This window comes from Ictalurus punctatus, chromosome 26 (genome assembly GCF_001660625.3).
Source record: "Ictalurus punctatus breed USDA103 chromosome 26, Coco_2.0, whole genome shotgun sequence".
Classification (NCBI taxonomy): Eukaryota; Metazoa; Chordata; class Actinopteri; order Siluriformes; family Ictaluridae; genus Ictalurus; species Ictalurus punctatus.
The window spans coordinates 19,936,999-19,961,091 of record NC_030441.2 but is presented as its reverse complement, the minus strand read 5'-3'; the positions used below and the strand labels follow the sequence as shown (position 1 = coordinate 19,961,091).

General features: G+C 41.3%; 2 protein-coding genes across 4 annotated transcripts; both read left to right on the top strand.

Annotated features, from left to right (window-relative positions):
* Window positions 1-300: 300 nt before the first annotated feature.
* Window positions 301-21,187, top strand: lpar2b (lysophosphatidic acid receptor 2b). 3 transcript variants are annotated; one of them, XM_053676088.1, is made up of 6 exons: window positions 301-529; window positions 741-774; window positions 8,507-9,062; window positions 9,819-10,233; window positions 12,051-12,307; window positions 20,726-21,187. In XM_053676088.1, the coding sequence occupies exons 3-6, from the start codon at window positions 8,718-8,720 to the stop codon at window positions 20,852-20,854; spliced, it is 1,146 nt and encodes a 381-aa protein (XP_053532063.1). In that variant the 5' UTR covers window positions 301-529; window positions 741-774; window positions 8,507-8,717; the 3' UTR covers window positions 20,855-21,187. The 3 variants fall into 3 exon arrangements, with proteins under 3 accessions (XP_053532063.1, XP_017313176.1, XP_053532064.1); XM_017457687.3 differs by lacking the exon at window positions 741-774; XM_053676089.1 differs by lacking the exon at window positions 301-529 and having other exon boundaries at window positions 581-774; window positions 12,051-12,387; window positions 20,726-20,865.
* Window positions 21,188-21,281: 94 nt separating this feature from the next.
* Window positions 21,282-24,010, top strand: LOC128629192 (PH and SEC7 domain-containing protein 2-like). The gene has a single exon (XM_053676087.1). It carries the CDS (start codon window positions 22,106-22,108, stop codon window positions 23,303-23,305), a length of 1,200 nt encoding a protein of 399 aa, XP_053532062.1. The 5' UTR covers window positions 21,282-22,105; the 3' UTR covers window positions 23,306-24,010.
* Window positions 24,011-24,093: the final 83 nt, after the last annotated feature.

Sequence of the window (24,093 nt, the reverse complement as noted above, 5' to 3'; positions counted from 1 at the left end):
CAACAGCATCCACCCAAAACATTTTACAAAACACTTGGGGGTTGTTCGTTCTTTTTTCAAATCCAGACACTTTGCATTCTCCTACAGGTTCTTTTTTTAAATGTCAAACACACGCAAATCCACGCATTCAAATCCCACAGAGAAAACAACCCGTGAAAGGGCGTTGGAACGTCGGGCTGCGTGTTGCGCATGCGTCACAGACTACCTGCTGCGCGGGGGAATCAAGCGCGCACTCATTGGCGCACGGACTTTCAATTTGCGTCCAATCAGATGGCTTGGTGGGCGGGGCTTCCAGCGCGTTACCAGGTTAGTGATTCCCCTGAATTAAATGCCATAACGCAACTTTACCTCGCGCGGGACGTATGTGTGTATGAGTGTTTATTTTATTTAATGAAACACACACGTAGGCAGTAAATAAGAGCTGAAACAGCGGCGTGTGGAGGAAGTGTACACCGAGCAGTGTTGTTATGAAGGTAATAAAGAAAGAAAAGACGTGCCGCGCCCTGTAACTTCACTTCCTCTAGCTCAGGTAATCTGACACACACACACACACACACACACTCTCTCTCTCTCTCTCTCTCTCTCTCTCACTCACACACACACACACACACACACACACACACACTCTCTCTCTCTCTCTCTCTCTCTCTCTCTCACACACACACACACACACACACACACCCACACACCCCGAGGAGAAAGTGAAACGCGGAGTTAGTGATTTTTTGTTTCTGTGGAAGGTCATGGAGTGATCAGGAGAGATGAGACACGCGGGTGAGTGGAGAGATTATTTTTATTTTATTCTATTCTCATGTAATTGTAAAGGATTGTGCGCGTGCGTGTACAGACTCGACTCTCTCGACCTCTAATCTACAAAAGAAAGAAAGAAATAACTCGTTTTCTGTAATTGTCACCTTGAGTGAAGATAATGTAGTAGTAATAATAATAATTCTAATAATAATAATAATGATACTTGTAGATCGTTAATAGCCATTTTAACATCAGTAATAGTGTTTTTGTAAAGTTGATAAAGTTTGTAAGTGTCAGTATAAAAGAGTGTGAATGGTTTATTTTGACACGCTGGAGTGAATGTCTGTAATATTATAATGAATTGATTTGGATGGTTAGTTTTGTGCTGTTTTAGCTGAATGCTAATTGTATGTTGAGATTTACACAGCTGAGACTTGGGAACAGTCCAAGTTCTACATTTATTACTGAATTACAGTGCAGATAACACACACACACACACACACACACACACACACACACACACACACACACACACACTGTTTCACTTTTTTAAAAAAACAACACCACAAATCCATTCAGTTCACATTTATTTAACATGCAGTCTAATGAAAGTAGGCAGGTTATTTAGAGGCTATGAATTGTTTTGTGGTATTTCTCAGAGGTAGAGAGCGGTCTGCTCGTCTGTCTGGTAAATATTTCCTGCATCTCTGTGGTTCTTCTTCCTGGACTCCTGGGGTTCCCCTGACACCACGTTGAGATGTTGAGGTGTTGGATGGATAGTTCAACATATGGAACATTAAACAAACTGCTGGGTTAATAACGTGCCAGACTGACGGTCAGATGGAGAGGTAAATAGTGGAGTGAGCTACAGGTGCATGGGTGAACTGATAGAAAAGTAAATAGATCAGCAGACGGATAGATGGACTGCTCTATGAAGACTGACAGAAGAACACTTACAACTCTTAAAACATTTCAGTAAGATTTCTTTTTATGGTTCTAGTTTCCTAAAGAGCGTTTTCTACTTGCAACCTCTTCAGTTCTAGGGTTCTACATAGAACCTTTATGGGGATGTGCGTCATTCTTTATCACGCCAAGTAGAACCTTTTAATCAGTGCACCTCTCGCTCTCTCACACACACACACACACACACACACACACACCGACCGCAAAGGTCTTTTGCACTGTGATTTGTGTGTGCACATGTCCCCTCGTTCACACTAGTTGACCATATTAAGTGTGTTATTTGTGTTTTATGATCACATGCTAACAAGTGTTACTGTCAGAAGAGGATCTGTAACATCTGTAAGACACACACACACACACACACACACACACACACACACACACACAAGCAGGTCTTGGGGTGGTGTGTGTTTGTGAGAGGGTTTCCTCTCTGTGCTCACAGGAAGGAAATGATCAAGTGAAACAGATCTAGAGAATTTTTTCCAACATGTGTGTGCACATTTGTGTGAGAGAGGGCGTGCACATGACAGATAGACAGATAGACTGACAAATGGATTGGTTGTAGACAGACAGACAACTGGGTGCGTGGATGGGCAGACAGACAGACAGACAGCTGGGTGCGTGGACGGGCAGACAGACAGACAGACAGCTGGGTGCGTGGACGGGCAGACAGACAGACAGACAGCTGGGTGCGTGGACGGGCAGACAGACAGACAGACAGCTGAGTGCGTGGACGGGCAGACAGACAACTGGGTGCGTGGATGGGCAGACAGACAGACAGACAGCTGGGTGCGTGGACGGGCAGACAGACAGACAGACAGACAGCTAGGTGCGTGGACGGGCAGACAGACAGACAGACAGCTGAGTGCGTGGACGGGCAGACAGACAGCTGAGGGCGTGGACGGGCAGACAGCTGGGTGCGTGGACAGGCAGACAGACAGACAGACAGACAGCTGGTTGCGTGGACGGGCAGACAGACAGACAGCTGGGTTCGTGGACGGGCAGACAGACAGACAGACAGCTGAGTGCGTGGACAGACAGACATTCTGTAGGTAATCTGGATGAACTGATGGATAGACCGGTGTTTGGATGGACGCAGACAGGCATACTGACAGATAGACACAGGGATTGGTAGACAGACAGCTTGTCTGTTCGTGATGCTTTCCCACTTGCTGTAGTGTGCTGGAAGGTGAAGGGGCCACAGAAATTGGAACATCCCCCATTTTTCTTCTCTCAGTGGCTGTGCCCTAAATCAGATCCGGAGCCGTGTGTGAGGAATAACACACTATCTGTCAGGAGGAGCCTCTGATGGTTTGGGATACAGCTACGGGCCACGAGTCTCCTGATCACCATGATCACTTCATCACCACTAAATGTTTCTAGTAACACACGAGTTGTGCTTTCTGAAACACTGTATACTACACATCTGGTTTGTATCTAGGACAGATGTGTGTGGCTTGAGATGTGTCTGAGTGGTGGTGTGGAGAAGGAGAATGTGATGCAGGCTGAACACATCAGCTGAGGTTTTAATTGGAGATGAGTGATTCTGATGGAGATGGTAAAAGTGAAGGCAGGAAGTGTTGTGTTTGGGAGGAGGCTGCCTAAGTAGGCACCAGTTTAAGAGCTAACACAGTCCTTATTTCTCTTAATTCACATATAATCAAGTGCAAATAAGACTTCATAAGCCTTTGAGTTTCCTGAGGGTTCTTCAGCACGTTCCTCTCTGGGAACATTGTGTGTTTCTATGTCGAACCATACAACATGCAGTCGGTTCTAAGGCTCTATCCAGCTGTAGGGTTTTTTTTGGGAACTATTTTCATTGTTGGAGCAAAAATAAACAGAAATATTTGGCCATAGTGCATGTGAAATGTCAGGAAGTCCATATTAAATCCTTGTTTGTAGAAGTGTAGTGTGGAAGCAAGCGGTTGTACTGAATATCGGCGCGGCTGCGGTTACCCGTGGCCTCGTCCCTGTAGCCCGGTCACGGTCCTGTTCATATTCACTGCAGCAGCTCTCTTCCTCATGTGATATTGCTTCATTATTTTTTACACACCAGTCCTTATTTCTTCTTTTTAAATTATTATCAATTTCTAATTGTTCCATCGAATCATTTCTGTTGTTTCCTTTAAAATCCTTCAGATTGTCATCTCTAGGCTAGTTTTATACACTACTCTACTTTTATACACTAGGCTACTTTTATACACTACTCTAGTTTTATACACTACTCTACTTTTATACACTAGGCTAGTTTTATACACTACTCTAGTTTTATACACTACTCTACTTTTATACACTAGGCTAGTTTTATACACTACTCTAGTTTTATGCACTACTCTACTTTTATACACTAGGCTAGTTTTATACATTAGGCTAGTTTTATACACTAGGCTAGTTTTATACATTAGGCTAGTTTTATACACTACTCTACTTTTATGCACTACTCTACTTTTATACATTAGGCTAGTTTTATACACTAGGCTACTTTTATACACTACTCTACTTTTATACACTAGGCTAGTTTTATACACTACTCTAGTTTTATACACTACTCTACTTTTATACACTAGGCTAGTTTTATACACTACTCTAGTTTTATACACTACTCTACTTTTATACACTAGGCTAGTTTTATACACTAGGCTAGTTTTATACACTAGGCTAGTTTTATACACTAGGCTAGTTTTATACACTACTCTACTTTTATGCACTACTCTACTTTTATACATTAGGCTAGTTTTATACACTACTCTAGTTTTATACACTACTCTACTTTTATACATTAGGCTAGTTTTATACACCACTTTTATACATTAGGCTAGTTTTATACACTAGGCTAGTTTTATACACTAGGCTAGTTTTATACACTAGGCTAGTTTTATACATTAGGCTAGTTTTATACACTACTCTACTTTTATACACTAGGCTAGTTTTATACACTACTCTAGTTTTATACATTAGGCTAGTTTTATACACTACTCTAGTTTTATACACTACTCTACTTTTATACACTAGGCTAGTTTTATACACTAGGCTAGTTTTATACATTAGGCTAGTTTTATACACTAGGCTAGTTTTATACATTAGGCTAGTTTTATACACTACTCTACTTTTATACACTACTCTACTTTTATACACTAGGCTAGTTTTATACACTAGGCTAGTTTTATACACTACTCTACTTTTATACACTAGGCTAGTTTTATACACTAGGCTAGTTTTATACACTACTCTAGTTTTATACACTACTCTAGTTTTATACACTACTCTAGTTTTATACACTAGGCTAGTTTTATACACTACTCTAGTTTTATACACTACTCTACTTTTATACACTAGGCTAGTTTTATACATTAGGCTAGTTTTATACACTACTCTAGTTTTATACACTACTCTAGTTTTATACACTACTCTAGTTTTATACATTAGGCTAGTTTTATACACTACTTTTATACATTAGGCTAGTTTTATACACTACTCTAGTTTTATGCACTACTCTTACTTTTATACACTAGGCTAGTTTTATACACTAGGCTAGTTTTATACACTACTCTACTTTTATAGTGTGATTTATTCTTACGTGTGTGTGGAAATACTCTTGGACACACTGAACCAGATAAACCTGTTTACCAGCTGAGTGTGTGTGTGTGTGTGTGTGTGTGTGTGTGTGTGTGTGTGTGTGTGTGTGTGTGTGGTGGGAGTGTCCTTTCCAAATCACTGACGCACAGAATCACGACTCAATAGAAAATGATCTGTCACTTGCTAGCATGAATGTCAGGTTAGCATTAGCATTAATGCCATCTGCCATAAAGTTATTTCAGGGGGGTTAGAATGGACCGCTCGATCACCTGACTCGAATCCAACTGAACAAGATTTAAAGACAATATGTTTAGAAGAATGAACCAAAATCACACCTGAATACTGCGGATCATTAATTTCTTCATACAGGAAGTGTCCTGGAGCGTCATTACAAACAAAGGCTTCCCCACTAAGTATTAAATACAGTTCAGTTAGCGTGTTCAATACTTTTCTCCCGGGTCATTCCACTTTATTACACATAACTTTATTTATGCACTTTAATGTTGTGAATTCTTTATATCTCTAGATTTCTTGAGTTAATACTGATGTCTGGTGAAAACTTCATGTGAATAACCTTATTGGAAATATATTTACTGACACAAATGTTCACGCGTTTAATATTTATTTCCCCACTGTGTGTGTGTGTGTGTGTGTGTAAATAAATAATCTCTGATCTCTCTCTCACTTTCTGTTCTCTCTCTCTCTCTCTCTCTCTCTCTCTCTCTCTCTCTCTCTCTGTGGGTACTGAGCTGTTGAGAGTGACGTATCACCGCACATCTCATCACACATGCCACCTGGAATAGTTAGCTTTGTTTACATGGAATGAATGTGGATGTTCTTTTGTTGTGTCACATAAAAATAACTACAATACAATACTGACTGATGAGGAGGAGGAGGGAGGCCTCACCCAGTTAATCACTGGGATCATTAAACTGTGTCAGGCTTTTCACACAGGTGGCAACAAATCTCTCTCTCTCCTCCACCGGTCTCTCTGTCCTGCTCCTCTCCACCGGTCTCTCTGTCCTGCTCCTCTCCACCGGTCTCTCTGTCCTGCTCCTCTCCACCGGTCTCTCTGTCCTGCTCCTCTCCTCCGGTCTCTCTGTCCTGCTCCTCTCCACCGGTCTCTCTCCTCTGCTCACTGCCCGTCTCAGCATCTGTCTGCTGTGTATCATGTATTATTTCAGCAGAAAGTAAACATGTCCATGTAACGAGATTTCTATGTCAGTGGAAGGAGCCGTGATGAACAGATCTGTGTTCTAGACATTTAGTGGAACTAAAAACAAGTCACTTGTTTATCGTGTTGCACAAGCTGCATCTAAACTGTGTGAGTGAAACAGAAGGTGTGAAGTGTGTGTGTGTGTGTGTGGTGTTTGGGTGTGTAGTAGACACTGTAAATGATGTGTGTGTGTCCGCAGTAATCACGGCTCTGATTCTGAATCACACACACACACATCAAAATAATGAACATGCACACACAAATCAACACACCTCAGAATGAAACAAGTGTCCAGTGTATAAACACACAAACAAAACCCCAATACATTCATATTCATAAGACTTTACAGCTCCAAAATCAATACACACACACACACACACACACACACACACACACACACACACACACACTTCTAGTGGACGGAAGCTAACCGGTCACTCGGTCACTCTTTCAGCACGAGCCACGTTGGGTTCTCTTGTTCAGGCGCTTTGGAGCCAGAAAACAGTTCTTTAGTGTTGAATCTAAACAGTAGCGTCAACATCACGTTCCTTCAGTCACAGCTTTAAAAAAAAAAAAAAATCAATCATCATACTTTGGTATGCTCATCACTTAAAAATAAAAATAAAAATCCATTGTAGGTCGTATAAGTTACACTGGCGTGAGATATTCGCTACAATAAAGAAGAAAAGCATGACACCAGAATTCTGCAGTTATCTGTAAATATAATTAGTTCTGCTGTTATCCAAACAAAACCATGACAGAAATTCTAATGGTCTCCACTACAAACGCCATTACAAACCATCTGCGAAACAGAACAGAATATTCCACCATTAGAAACAACAACAAATTACCAGTAGTGGTCCACAGGGACCATTACAGTTTCCATTGTGTTTGGAGTACAGAGAACATGGTGTATAATTAGTTTTTCAGCATGTCGTAGCTGCTCCAGATCTCCAGCTGGGTTAAAAAGGCAGCTCACATATCGGACACTGTTGAATATCTGTAAGGGAGGGGAAAGAGGTTTTACGAAACCTCCGCCGTGAAGGTCGGACAGCGGCGTCGCTTGCGTCAGGGCTCGACGGACTTCTGGTGGTTCGTTAGTTAGAAATAAACTGCAGACGGCTTCGAGGTCAGGGGCGGGCGATACGGTGAAACCTTCACATCACCATACTTTTGACGCGATACGCAAAACTAAAAGTATTTCACAAGGAACAAGTGGAAGCAGCGTCCACGAACCCTCTTGGAACGCTCACGTCATTCATGGTGAGGATATTAATAACGCGGTCGTATCGCTATTCACGTCCTGCACCTTCGTTGTGTAACTGGTATCGTGGAATCCGTAGTGTTTTTCTAAGTGGAGAAACTCCACATGAAGACATGGTGCAATGCATGGTTAGGGCTCTGAAGTTCCAGTGTGTTGGCGTTTACTTGCTCTGAGGTAAGCGATTAAACCTGGTCATGAGAATAAGTAAGACGCAATCTGAGACTGAGACGCAGAGCGATAGAATATCATCAACGTGCTGGTTTTTTGTTTTCGTTCTCGTCCACGTGACTAAGCCCAGCTAGAGATCGTCCATCAGGGGAGTAGTGAGCGCTCTCAGGGAAGGAAAGGCACCGAGCAGTGTTCACGCTCACAGTATCATGGCAAAAAAACACAAAAACAGGATCATGTTACTAAAGAAAAGCTACTTCTCTTGATTTTTAAATCCCATACCTCGCTTATTCATAGTTTAAATCTGGTGATGTCGTTGTTGTGGAGTTATATTACGAACAGCTGTAGTAGGATTTAATTTGTCAGTAATGTCTGATTTTAGTGCAGTTAGATTTATTATTCAGACTGCTTTACTTAAACTAATATTAAACACGTACGTACTTTTTTCCTCTCGGTTCTAATGGTTTTTATCAGTTTTGCCATTTTAATGATTTTATAATGGGTTCTCTCCAGATATTGTTATTAAATATGGAGTTTTAATTTAGATATTTTTGGATTTTTCTGTCCAGGCTAGAAGAGTATCTGCTTTGTTTGGTTTTATCTGTGGAGAACCGTGCGACCTGAAGCTCCATGACTCTCACCACTCCACTGCCCATCATCCCTTTCACCTATCAGGTGTGATCGATCAACACGCCACAGACCCCACACCCAGCCGATCACACGACACCGTCCATCCTCCATCCCTGCCTCGTCCCGTCCTCTGGGAGAGCGGAATCCAACATGGCCGCTGTCATCACAGCGACAGTGGCCACTTCCCCTGCGTGTCCCAATTATACAGTTGAGGATTACTACAACTTGACCCAGAAGCTTATCTCGAAAGATTGGCGTCCAAAGGATTATGCCGTGGTGACTCTGGGACTGATTGTGAGCTGCTTCATCATTGTGACTAACATCCTGGTCATGGCTGCCATCTTTATGAACCGACGCTTCCATTACCCCATCTACTACCTGCTGGGGAACCTGGCGGCGGCCGACCTGTTCGCCGGGATCTCCTACATGCACCTGATGTTCCACACTGGGCCCTGGACTGCTAAACTCACTGTGTACCAGTGGTTCCTCAGACAGGTACACACACACACACACACACACACACACACACACTATTTACCATCTATCAGCCGTGCTCTTAAGTTCAGTAGCCTCCTGAAGCGTTCATTTCCAACATTCACCATATCATCAGTCCACTTCATTAATCTCTAGCCCATCAGAGTCCAGTCTAAATCTCTGACCAGCAAGAGACCAGTCTAACTGTGCGTTCAAGTCTTCCTGGGAAGTTCGTATTTTCCAGTTGGGAAGTCATAATTACGACGTCAGGTACGTTCATGTCACTTCGGTCGGAACAAGATGGCGGTGTACCTTTCTCTTAACTAACTACAAAAAATACAGCAAGGGATTTTAACTCTACTTGTAAGAAGAATGTGCTTCAGGTGTGTGTAGCTTTTTTTTATTTTAATTTTTTCAATGTTTTTAAATCAGTTCATGAAGCCACTGTAAACTTTATCGTTACACATTATATTGTAATTGACCAATGCTATCGTATTTTGTGCAGGAAATTGGCTTTCAACAAATTTAGTCAACAACAGACGTGGCATCCATTGATTCCACCACGTTTTCTTACTGACACGCCTCCAACTCGAGGCGTTTCTCTGCTCGTGACGGCGACTTCGTGGTGACGTTCATTTGCGGTCAACTCGTAAATGCGATCTTTCCGACAAGACTCGAACGCACCATATATCTAAAACATGAGACCAGTCTAAAACTCTCACTAAAAAACAATCTGATGGATTATTGTGATCTGAAAATGAAGCTTTGGTCCTGCAGGGTCTGATTGATACGAGTCTAACTGCATCGGTCATCAACCTGATGGCCATCGCTTTAGAAAGACACCAGACCATCTTCACCATGCAGCTCCACAGTAAGATGACCAACACGCGGGTGGTCCTGCTGATTCTGGGCATCTGGACAGTTGCTGTGCTCATGGGTCTGATCCCCAGCATGGGCTGGAACTGCCTCTGCGACACTGGTAACTGCTCCAAGATGGCACCCATGTACAGCCGCACCTACTTGGTGTTCTGGGCTGTGCTCAACCTGCTGTCCTTCAGTGTCATGGTGCTGGTCTATACCCGCATCTTCATCTACGTCCGGCACAAGAGCCAGCGCATGAGCCAACATACGGTGCAGAACAAACACAAAGAGACCGTGGAGAACCTGATGAGGACCATCTTTGTTATTCTGGGTAACATACATTATGCACTTCGACAGCACATAACGGGGTAATACAGTTTTTGAAGGTATTCTTTTAAGGATTCATTGAGTAATTAACGGTTCTTAGTTTGCCAAATAGGGTTCTGTTTGCAACCCTTTTTGTTAGGGAAACACTGTTCTAGGGTTCTACAAAGAGCCTTTAGTGGTTCCTCCAGAGCAGACGTATTCATACTTTTCCTCATGAGCCCCTCTTCCCAGTTTTTTGAGACATCTCACAATATGCAAATGTTGTCGGGTCTGAAATGCTCATTTAAATATTTACTTTAGGCGTTTTCCATCTCACCCTCGCCCCCTACAGTTCTTTCTGCACCGTCTGCCCCAGAGGAACAACTGAAGACCCCCTTAAAGGCTCTAAATAAGTCACATGATGTATTAAACTAAACCTCTTACCCATGAGAGACCGGTCAGAATCTCAGTCCAAAATCTCCAACCAGTCCGAGACTGATCTATCCGATCAATCAGAGATCAGATTAAATCTCAGAGCAGTTGGAGACCGGTCTAAATCACTCATCTGTAGGAATGTAGATAAATTGTGGCTTGGTTTTTCTTGGCTTACAAAATACCTCTCCTTTTTCTTCTTCTCCTCCCCCGACACCCTGCTGCGCTGGAGTGTAGTGTGTGTTTAGTTTACACTCCTTTATTACAGGGATTCAGGAAGACCTTTCTTACTGCCCCTTCACCTGGAACATGTTTACAGCCTAGCTACATTGTGAAACACACACACACACACACACACACACACAATAAGGGCAGGAGTGCTGAGCTGTTTTGGGCTTGTCATGACTTGCTTATCCAGCCTTACACCATTTCTCTATTTCATTCCTGCCCACACACACACACACACACACACACACACACACTCTGTCTATCCTTCCTATGCATTCCTTTGTGTGTGTTTGAGGAAACTGGTGCACTCCTGATCAGATGGATGCATGTCCCGACAGAACACACACTACCTGAAATTCTTGTACATTTCCACATTCAGACGTTTTCCATGCTCAATAATCTGATAATTCCTCCTCACCGTCAGTAATCTGATGATAAACTCCGCCCCTAATCAGTCAATATTCATGTCTGGTCAGATGCATGCTGTCACACTGCAACATGCCAATAAACCAACGAAGAAGAAGGGCACACCATGGAACATCACTTCCTGCCGAGTTTTAAACATGTGCTGTAGTAGGACAGTAATCATGGACAGCGTGGTGTGGGGAAGCGGCGTTACTGTTACAGCGTGAAGTGGATTAGTTTCCCAGAACAACATGACCTGGAAGTGCTTTATTCCTCTTCAACTACAGCAGTTTCCCCACAGTTTCAATTAAAGAATGGCGGCATACTTTTTATCCTTTTATAGTTGCCTTGAATGTTGTGAACAGTCATTTAAACAAGTTAGTTCCTGTTCTCACCTGCGTGATGGCAGCTATAAGCACTCATTCCCTCATCATCCCTCTCTCTATTCCCCCTCTCTCTATTCTCTCTCTATTCCCTCTCTCTCTATTCCCTCTCTTCTGACATTAATAAGAGATAAGATCAGTGTGTGGTGTTGGTGAGAAACAGTAAAGAAGTGTGAACTCCTCTGTGATAAAGTTGTCAGGAAAAGTAAAGTTACTGCAGCTCTGGTGAAGTTGCAGCTCTGGTGAAGTTGCAGCTCTGGTGAAGTTGCAGCTCTGGTGAAGTTGCAGCTCTGGTGAAGTTGCAGCTCTGGTGTGTCAGTGTGTGAGAGATGGGATAAAGTGTTAATGCTGTAAGTCCGTGTTGTTAACTCGCACCTTCTTGTCTGTGTCTCAGGGTGTTTTGTGGTGTGCTGGACTCCGGGTCTGGTGCTGCTGCTGCTGGACGGTGTGAAATGTAATTGCGGCGTGCTCACTGTAGAGAAGTTCGTCATGATCCTGGCAGAGTTAAATTCAATGATGAACCCCATCATCTACTCGTACCGTGACCAGGACATGCGGAACACATTTAAGCGCATCCTGTGCTGGCTGTGTTTCCGGCGAGGACAGATGGGCCAGCATGCTGATGTCCACTTCAACACGCTCACCCAAGAGGTACAGACTGACTCCAACGGATCCGAAATCACGCACCAGTCCGAGCGCAAATCCACCAAGAAGCTGAAGGGCTCAAGCCGGTAATCACGCAGTAGTGCGTGTTATTATAAACACACCAGCGCCACCTTTAAAACACAAACCACCTTCTCCGTAAGAACCTCCGAAATGTAGTCACGGTCCCGCCAGTTTAACATTTAATCTGTACTCGCCATTCCGAACGTCTCCCTACCTGAACAGGTCCTTTAATAGCCATATTATTATTATTATTATTATTATTATTATTATTATTATTATTATTATTATTATTAAATTTAATATTAACCTAATAAAACTTTCTGAATAACATCCTAGTGGCACAAAACTGCATTTTAAAGCAAACAAAACCACCAGTTCAGACATGCAATGAATAATAATATTGATACACCATATAACATCGACGGCAAGGTGCTCTCAAATTCACTAGAAACCTGTCCGTCAACCTGCTAAATGCTAGGACCTAGCATGCTCAGGACAAATGAGTTCAACAGTTTTCATTTTTTAGCCGTGGTCCTGTCATGATTTACTGTGACCCCAAAAAGCTAAAATGCTAGTAGGTGCAAAAAAATAAATAAATAATTTTTTTGTGTTACCCGTATGGTGGAAAACAGTAAGAGTGTTAGCCATGTTAGCTATTTTGGCTGTTTTTATTGTTTTATCAGCGCTATAGCATCACACTGAGCTTAAAATCACCTTCACCCTATCTTAACAACCAAGAGTAGTCCAATAAACCGATCGGGACCAACGGTCATGTCAGGAAAAATGGGCTAACGTTGTTCTGAAATGTCACTGGTTGTGTAAGACCAGCACTTCTGGACAAATAGGGAAAGCTAGATGGAATATTCTAGTTAGGTTATTAATCACCTGTGGTCTGTAGAACCTAAAAAAAAAAAAAAAAAAAAGCTGAGGAAAAAGGTCTTAAAACTGTGAGCCATGTTAGATTTTCCCAGACTCCAAAATTCCGTCTGATTTCCCCGTGCTGCTTGTTTATCTAGATTAAGGGGCATTGCTAGTTTTTTGTGTGTATCAGCAGTTGGGATTTATTTCCCCAAATAATATAAAAATAACACAAATTCATATTAATCACGCAACGTTCGGCCTGTTCCTTCATTCCGCTGTTTTTTTTTAAATCACTCACGAAGAATTGTGTAATATTCTCCTCTTCCTTTTCTTGATCATGTGATGCGGAGAAGGCCGCCAGAGTTGGAGACTCGTGGGTAGTGTGTAAATATTCCTGTGTTTCATCCTCATGTGTGGGTGAAGATCAGACCTGATTGAAGTTGGTCACTTCTGATGATTTATTCATTATTTAGACTTTATTCGTTATCTAGCTTTTTGTACAGTTTTCTCATTCTTTTTTTGTAGTCCTTTAAAGATCTACGTGAATTTGCTGTTTTTTTACATAAACCTGAAACGGGCGAGTACTTCAAACTTTATTATTAAAAAGGCACATGTAAGCTTTAAATGTGATGTACTCCTCAGTAACTGTAATAAGAAGTCTGGGTTTGGAGCGTTGTTTGAAGAAGCGTAGCACCTGTCTGTTATGTGAGATGATTGTAGTCATGTGCAGATAATCGTCTTTACAGTTGGGTATGATTTATTTGTTTTGGAGTAGGCGGTCGATACCAAGACATGAATCGATGCCGGAGTTTATTACCCTCAGGATGCGTTTTGAGAACATTGTGCATATCGTTCGTCTTTTCCTCGTTAAGTAGTTCATTTGTTCCCCGAGTTTCTCCCCTAATGTAATCATGGTCAAGTCCCACCCACCTGAAACGATAGCTACCAATCAGAGCAGGAGAAGGCGGTCATGTGCTTCCTCAGACATGTGAAGCCAACTTTTCGAGCTGCTGCTCATGCTTCTCCACAGGGCAGGTAACACACTCGCATGAGGAAGAGGGCGGAGTGTGTTCCTCCATGAGCACACACATGCCCGTGATTGACAGGGAGGGCGAGTATACCCCTCCCACACTGTTGGACTTCCAGACATGGATGGCTGTCGCATCCACAGGATTCGATCTTTTTTGTATGGGATCCTTTCTTTCCGTATGGGAGTTTTACTTTGCGAAACCTCCTATACTAAATACCGAAATACGTCATGGTATCGTAAAAATGTCTTCGAGTATCACGGCGACCAAACGTTTAACATTAATGGTCAATATTTCATTCAGAAAGTCTGGAGTTCCCATAATGTCGGTATTTGAGAAGCCCCTCAGAAAGTATAATGATTAAAACACGCACAGGTCTCAGAGTGAACCCTGAGAGCTCCGGCAGCTCATTATTACCTATAAATGCACAATAATGTAAAGCTGACGAGTGTGTGGAGTTTCTTTACACGCTGTTGTAGAATACAGTCGTCTTTTTCTTTTCTTTTTTAAAGCTTCGCTGTCATTTTTTCCGCAGTGTATTCGCAGTATTATTGCAGTTTTAGATATGAGGCCACGTTTAATCGTTCATGTCGAGATTTACGGAATTTCCTCGTCCTGATCTGATGCCTCTGTATTTCAAATGAGAAACTTTATACGAAGCTCAGTTCACATCAGAAACGTACGATATTGTAGAACTGATTATCTGCACATGGCTACGATTTGAATGTAGCGGGGACGTTAGAGCGTGTGTATGTCTCTGTACGTGAGTGTGTGTGAGTGTGTGTGAGTGTGTGTGAGTGTGTGCGAGTGTATACAGCTAACTGACCCTTAGCATGTTGTTAGCATATCGCCCCCCCTCCACTGCTTGTTGAACAGATGTGCATCGGTCTCCGAGTGTGCAGTGCCGGGGTCTGTACGTGACTCAGACTTGTGTGTACACTAATCACAACTATTTACACATCCCTCCTTCAGTGCGCGGGTGGAAACCGTTTCAGCGTCACGCAAACTTGTGGCGAATTCTTGCGTTTCGCTGACTGGCCACCGTTTTCTGCCGGCACATGCGCACACACACACCACACATACACGCACACACACCCACACAAACACACCACACATACACGCACACACACCCACACAAACACACACACACGCGCGCACACACCCACACAAACACACACATTTATCTCATGCACCAACAGCAGCTTTCATTTGACATTTGATCATTTCCTGTCCTTTGAAGAAATAAGATTGTTGTCCTTGTGATAGTTGACTTGTAAGCAGATTCCTTATATATAAACAAATACAAACACACACACACATACATGTACACACCAATACCACTGCGCTACAGGTCAAAGGTCACTATAGACACTGCACCATATTGCTGTTGTACTTTCTGCATCAGCGGTATTTGCTTTCTGATTTTATTACCATCTGTGACGTTAAGAACAGGTGTGTGTGTGTGGGGGGTGGGGGGGGTGTTGGGGGGTGAGAGAGAGAGACAGCAATCCTCGTCCTCAGTATGTGCTCCAAAGCAGCCATGTTCTCATGTACACCGCTACATTACTAATGCTTTATAATTTGACTTCTTTGTGGTTTAGCTGTTTATGATTTGTTTTTATTTTATTGAATTATTTTTGTACTCAGATGGAAATGCTCCAGTTTTTTTTAAATCAGAAATAAACTCGCTGGAACAAGCTGCTTCTCTCCGTCTCTTTGCTCACTGCTTGTTAGCGGCTGAGCGTTCGGAGATCGGAGATGGTTCGATCGTGTCCGTCTCCACGCTTTGCCGTGTCTCGGTCCCGATGCTGGTTTTAACGTGCCCCTCGTCCTCTTCCTCTCGCTTACAAAACACTTCTGAATTCCATTGCAGTCTGGCTTGATAAGATTGACACTCGACAGTAATGTAAACTTTACCCAGAAGGCTTTGCTCTAATCTGACACAGTTTCCTTTTTAAAATTGCTGACAAACATTTTCTATAATTATAAACCAGAACATTTCTACAGTCTAACACTGGTTTAGTTCGTCCCGATGGAACGGCGTCACTGTTCTTACACAGCTAGATAATTAGCCGGCTAGTGTAACAGCCGTTAGAACAAACTGCTGACTGATTACAATGATGAGTTAGCAGACTTTTTTTGTGTGTGTGTTCTATTTAGTAAGCAATTCTGTTATTTAGGAAATGTAGCATATTGTGTATATTTATAAACTCTAAACATTACACAGTGTCTAATGATGCTGTTGCATTTCGTGGCTAGTGAATTAACTTGCTAGCTAGCTAATTATGTCTCTTAGTAAAAATAGCAAACCAGTAAATGTTTTTTCAGCTAGTTATCAAGTCTGTATTAAGTTAAATTTCTGATGAAGCCGTTAGTTCGAGTTTGCTTGCTAGCTAGTTTGCAAATCTGCTAATCGTCAGGTTATATATAAAAGCTAGCTAGCAAATTTGATTAACAAACTTTTCTTTTTTTTCTTTTTTTTTTTTCCTTTCGAATTATGGACCGTTATGAAGCCATTGGTATGATCCGACTGTACAGAGTGTGTAAACGTGAGGAAATTCATCAGCGACCCGGTTTCCGAGTGTGTGTGGTGAACGGTTTGTTGACGAGGGCGCGACAGAAACAGTATTGGAACCATGTGTGTAGAAGTTAGCACTTTTACGCTGATAAAAATACAACTCTTTTGTAAAGACCTAAATATTCACCCGAATAACAGGTTACATTGTTAATCTTGTCAGCATAAAAGAGCAACTTTGCTGTGTGAGAAACCAAAAGTGAAACTGACATGCTTTTTCTGGTTGGGATTTGAGTAATACAGATCACGTGAAGGTTTCTACATGATAATCCAGGGCTGGTGCGATGAAACGGAGCTACTGTTACCACCCCAAAGTTCATTATTTTCCTGTAACAGTCTCCAAGCGCTGACACTGGAGACTCCGTCCATAAACGTTAAACAAACGTCTCCCTCAACGATAAGGTTTTCTTCTCTTCATTAGACATTTGCTTACGAGAGAATCTGTGTTACTCAAATGTTGGGTGTTTGTGCTTTTTGTGGTGTTTTGCTTCGTGGGTTCACGCTGTACAAATATTAAAAGCTTTAAAAACATTCAGCGTGTGTGTTTGAGTAATGACCATATTTATGTACTTTATTTGCAAGATAAATTGCTCACAGGTTTGGATTTGACCGTAGGGAAGATTGAAGTGCATTACTCAAACGCTCTGTGTGCGTTTCTCCTTTTCAACTCCACCTGGGCCTCATTATATAAAAAAATACGCTCAGGGGCAGTTTCCTGCAAATAACTGTAGGAGGGAGAATTTGTGAAGAAAGGAAGTGTTGAGCTGTCGCACACCTGGTTATCGGTCCGCTCGAGCAACCTCGGATTGGCTGTGGTGCCATCTACTGGATGGTGGTGGAAAAGTGACACAAAACTGGAGTGATAAAATTAGTTTGTGATTTAAAAAGATGTCTCGTATACAGTACATCCGTACTGTAACCTACATATACACACGTATGTACAGTCCCCTCTGAAAGTATTGGAACAGCAAGGGTAATTATTGTTTTTGCTGTACACTGAAGACATTTGTGTTTGAGATCAAATGATGAATGAGACGATAGATCTGAACTTCAGATTCTGAACTATCAGATTTCCTGATATTTTTATATCTAGATGTGCAATTTGGAACATGACATCTTTTTTGAGTGCACCTGTTTTTCAAGTCATCAAAAATGTTTTGTTACCCAGGTGTGTCTTGTTAATTTGATTGTTTAAAGAATAAATAGCTCTGAACGTCTACTCTTGGTTTGAGCCCAAGGTTTCACCTGTGCATTTGCACTGCATTTGTTATTAAAAAGAATAAACCAACATGAAGATCAGAGAGCTGTCTATGGGAGAAAATCAAGCCGTGTTGAGTTAATCTATCATTGCAGAAATATTTGGCATTGACGGCATGATGATTTGAAATGGCCTGCAAAAGAAAGAAACTGCTGGTGTATTGAGCAACAGATGCTGAACGGGTTGGCCAAGGAAAACATCTGATGATAGAAACGTTATGAGAGCTGTGAAGAGAAAAACCCAGAAACATCAGACTGTGACATCACCAACGTCCTCCACGGGGTTTGAGCTCGAACACAAATCTCTTCAGCTTATTGACTGTGCCATTCTTATACTTTCAGAGGGGAATGTATATATTTACATTACATGCATAAATTGTTACCTACATATAAGGTCATGTGAAAAAATAAGTACACCCCATGGAAATGGCTTATTTTATTTTTTTACATTTTTAAAAGCAAACATTTGATCCTCTTTGAAACGGTGCCTACTAATAAAGGTGATACACTGTCAAATACATGAAGTTGACATCATGTAGTAATTTTCACAATTTAACAAAAATAGATCAGTCACATGGGAAAAAGTAAGTACACCCCTACATTTATCTTCAAATCCATATAATTAGAATCAGGTGTTAAAGATCAGGTTCCAGTGATTAGAACCTGCTCAGGGAGTGCAGATGGAACCGGTCTTATTTATACCCCTCTCATATCTAGTGTCTGGAGTTCCCTTTGTTATTGAGGTGTGTGGTGTCATCATGCCAAGATCTAAAGAGTTCTGTAAGGCATTCAGAAAAGGCCGTGGACGCCTATGAGTCTGGCAAGGGGTTTAAAAAGATCTCAGAATTATCTGAAATACATCATTCCACTGTAAGGAACATCATCTACAAATTTCAAACGACTGACAATTAGTCCAGGACCGGCCGTCCCAGCAAATTCAGCCCAAGATCAGACCGTCTGATGCAAAAAGAAGTCTCCAAGAACCCCAAAATTTCATCATGGGATCTGCAGTAAGTCTTGCAACTTGTGTGTGTCTACGTGCATGCTTCTACAATCAGAAAGAGATTGCACAGATTCGACCTGCGTGGGAGGCGTGTCAGGAAAAAGCCTTTGCAAGACCACAGTTTGTCAATGAGCATACAGGCAAAGACCAGGACTTTTGGAATAATGTGCTCTGGACAGACGAATCAAAGATAGAGGTGTTTGGCTTGTGGTTTTGTTCAGGTTTATGAGCTGTATTAATAGGTACTGTTTCAAAGATGATCGAATGTTTGTTGTCCAAATATGTCAAAATAGCCAACAATTACCACTGGGTGTACTTATTTTATCACGGCTGTATACATTACACACAAGTTTTTACATTGACACATACAAAGAAATGGTGTAAAGCAAAGATGCCTTCAAAATAATTAAATGTTTCTACATTTTACAAAATCTTATAGAGAGTAGTAAATATTAATAAACTAAACAAAGTCAGTATGTGGAGTGACGATCCTTTTCCTAAGGGGAAAAAAGTATTCTCAGGTACACTCGTTTAGTTTTATAATGAAATTTGCTGCTGATAACTTTTACTGAGCGTCCTGGAGAATCCGCTGCAGTTCCTCTGACTGGCACACTCGTGCCTTTTTCTTTTATTTTTTTTTGCTAATGTGGAATTCATAAAATCTATAACGAAATACAATTCATACATATATGCATATACACACTGTGCAGCGCTGTGCAAAGGTCAGCCAGTAATTATTTAGTGGTAAAAAGGATTCTAAATGTACGGTACATTAATTCCATTTTCAGTCAAATGTACACGCAGTAGCTCTTTATGCAGGTCAGTATTGCAAATACAGTATTTATGATTTTATACTCTCAACTGTTCAGTAGTCTGTGATTTATGATCACTAACAGTAATGATGGGAAATTATCTTCAACAGAAAGTCTCACAGGTCTTCAGCAGTAAGAACAGGGGGAATTTGACACATCATGTGTCACTACTGACACATGATGATGATGATGATGAAGAATGATTTCCTGTGATGAAATTAACAGTGTATATAACACAACCTCCAGGATTTCATCATTTTGCGATCGCAGAAATGAACGCAAAATGAAGGAGCTGCAATTTTTCCAAAATTACCGCAGATTCTGTCCGAGACGCGTCACGTGACGTCATCAGAACGCGCATTCAACCAAAGCGGTCTTACATTCACGTGTGATGAACATGAGTACAGCTAAAAGGTCTCATTTACCAACAAACACCACTGTGATGAGTGTGCACAACTATTTACACACACACACACACACACTGCAAGTTGCATCACTTCCCGAAATCCTGTAGTTAATGTTCCTTTACAGTTTAAACTCGAATTCTCCTTTAGATTTCATCACTAATGCTTTAAATCCTGTAACTCCAACACTGCACAGGTGTGAAGGGAGTATTATATTATTGTGGTGATGAGTGGAAGAGAGACTGCACTGGGGTTTAAATCTGATCTAATATTAATGTCAGTGTTATTATTGCTGCTTGATTTCTGCGATCACAGAAACCAGGAGGGTCTGTTATTACACAACTTCTGAACAAGTCTGCTTTAGTGACTTCATTTTAAATCAGTCAAAGACACCTCAACAATACACCCTGTGTGTGTGTGTGTGTGTGTGTGTGTGTGTGTGTGTGTGTGTGTGTGTGTGTAGGTGAACAGGAATAAAGATGCAGGTGAAAACCCCACACTGCTGCTTCAAGACTCAAGGAAAATGAAAAACTCGACTAAAACCCAACTACTGAAAGCTCAAAAACCCCCCAAGAGTGTGCAAAACTCCTAAAAGTAAACACACCCTGCTGACAACAAACACCAGCGACACCCAGTGGACAATCCAGTGCTGTAGTTTGAGCTAAACGTGTTCATATCAATTAAAAATTATTCTTGCAAAATCGCAATTTACTGTTTGTCATGTAATGAAGTCATATTTATTTTAATGGTGTGTGTGTGTGTGTGTGTGTGTGTGTGTGTGTGTGTCTTTTAAAAGTGGGTATTCTGCGTATAAACCGATGTAATATAAATACATACATTCAGAAAACACATGAATACTTAATGTTATAAATAATATGTAAATACATTTTAAATGCAAAGAGAAATAAAATATGATTAGAATGCATTTTTTTCTGTCTGGAGGATTTGAGTCTCATTCCAGTTTCTGTAGTAATTAAACTCAACATGGCAAAGACAGACAGATTCTTTTCCTTTGAGCAACACGTATTATTATTATTATTATTATTATTATTATTATTATTATTATTATTTAAATGATACAGCCTGATGTTCTGATCATACTACTGTTGCACACATTAAAACGAGTAATGCATGTTTGGGGTAATGTAGCTTCTTTATTTGCTCACCGTTGTCTTTATGTGCTGTAATTAATTGCAAGACATATTAATCGTTAGAGACCATGGACACGCTGTGGCCGTGCAGCTCAACACCTCGAGCAGTGTGTTCTAGCGCTGTGCGTTCGTAGGTGTTTTTCCCCTAACACTGCTCATCAGCGCCCTCTAATGGTATGAGTACCAAATATTCTTTCTGTCTCTCATCACGACTAATATTTCACCGGTAATTGTTCAATAATTATAACAACAAAAATTACAGACCTCCAGTCTTACTGATTACTGTCAATACCAATAGCCAAAATAATATGGGGTGGTCTTATTAACAGTTTCCTGGGGGTGTCTTCTTATTAACAGTTTCCTCACACTAACACATTTTATCAGTAGGAAATAAATCTTCAGGTTATTACAGACATGCTAAAGCTCTAGATGATGTAAGGTGTTAATTATAGACGCACTTCTGCCCCCTAGTGGTAAAGAACACACTTTACATGACTGTTCATTTATATACTCGGTTTAACGGTAATGTAAAGTAATTGTCCTATTTATTAATCGTACACCTTTCCATTCGGGCAATTATCCAATCACGTGTCAGCACGTGAGCTTCTTATTGCGAGCTTGTTATTAGAACTGCTGACTACAACACGATGACTATGTCCTATAATCTTCGCCCATCAGTGAAAAACTAGTGGATGAAGCCAGAGGAAGATGAACAGGAAGAAGCTGCATCAGGAGCAGCAGAGCAGAAAGAAGTGGTGAGAGATTTCCATCAAATCAACTCTGGGAAAATGCAGCAAGTGAAATCTTCTTGTAACAGCAGAGGAAAATATTGGCAAGGGAACATCTTTGCCAGGGATCTCCGCTACCAAGATGCGTTCAGATGTCCGGAGATTATCCCCCAACTGAATGAGGATCTAGCCGAGATGACATTGCGCATACACGTCAGGCACTTTAAGTTTGGATCGATGTCTCTGATCGAGGCTCTCAGATCATTCCTTGGAGTGTTTTGGCTGAAGGATACACCTGAGATTCAGCATCTACTGATAACTCACTTCAGTCATTGGTCCATTCAGTGTTCTGAACAGCTGCTCAATTTACAACCTCATGTGTACTACATGAGCTGGGCCACAACCTTACTCATCGCTGATCCTAATGGTGATCACAAAGGGAGGAAAAGGACTTGTGAGGAATTTATAGTGGACCTGAAAAGAGTGAACTGCTTTTCACAGTATAATCTGAAAGAATGGAAGGACATGTACGAATCAGTCAAAAGAAAGCCGCTATTAATGTGCAGAGTAATCGCTGCGGAAATATCGAAGCCAGAGGATTCTGACTGTAACTCATCAGTTGGGAGTGAAAACAAGCCTACCACCATGATCTACAATAAAGGATCTCTCATCCGCAAAAGAGTCATGGACGAGAATGGAGGAAAACCCAAAAGAGGCAAGAGAGCATGGAAACCATTTACTGCGGTTCTACAAGGCTTGGTCCTGCATCTACAAAAAAACAAAGCTACATTCTGCAAGGCAGACAAGAAGAATGTCATTAGACTGCATCATGCCGTGGCGTACCCTGTAGATTATAAAAAGAGGTCCCATGTGTTGTGCCTCAGGACCGCAGACTCCAGACTCTTCTACTTCCAGGCCGAGAGTGAAGAAGAGCAGACATCATGGACTGCGATCATTAACCGCATCACCGCCCGTTACTCTGCTCGTCCACTCACTTCATCTTCATGCTTCATCACCGCATATTGCCCCCAGGTCCTACCTTCATACCCCACCACTCTGACTATAGAGCAGCAGCTTGAGTCTCACAAGGACCAGTTAAAGATACTTTCAAACCCTACAGAGAAATATGCAGCATTGTCTCTTAAGGGAAGATACTTTAGATGATACAGAGCGCTACACGATGTATGTGAGAGCGTTACAGGAGCTCGCTGCAGAGAAAGATGCTGGAGAAGGCTGCAGAAACTCAACTTTGCATCAGCGTCTACCACAAAGAGGATAACAACAATGTGCAGAAAGATATGAAATATTATTGGTCGATCATTCAAATACATCGATTGCTCTGATACACTTCAGTGTGCCGAATACGATATAGTTACTGTAGTAATAATTACACCGGGATTCGGATGGCATAGGATCTACATTAATCTAGGGCTAATAATAAACAGATAACTGGGTAAAATGTGTTATTTAACAAAGGAAAATGTGTAATTGTTGATATGGTGAAATTTATGGAAACATTCATGGAAGGAGACTCCAGTGTCAGCACTTTATAACAGTCAGGGAGTTTTAAGCCATGGGAACATCTTCAAGACGGAGGAGTTTGAGCTCAATAACAGCATTTTATTATGCTTGTTTATCTTGTGTTTCACACACTTCTCACATCTGGACCTTTCATGGTTTTAATACCACGGCTAGATCATGGGTTGTATCATGGTTTTATAAGACGCTCTTATAATGAAATAAAAATGGTCATTTATGGAATAATAAAACAGTAAACTGAACTTTTGACAAAATAATGAAAGGATTTTGAACATATGGTGCAGGATTCATAGAGTAAATTGTTGTAGGGTTGTTGTGTAACAGGCATGATCCCAGTTTACTATATATATATATATATATATATATATATATATATATGTATGTATGTATATAAAATAGGACCAGTACTAGAT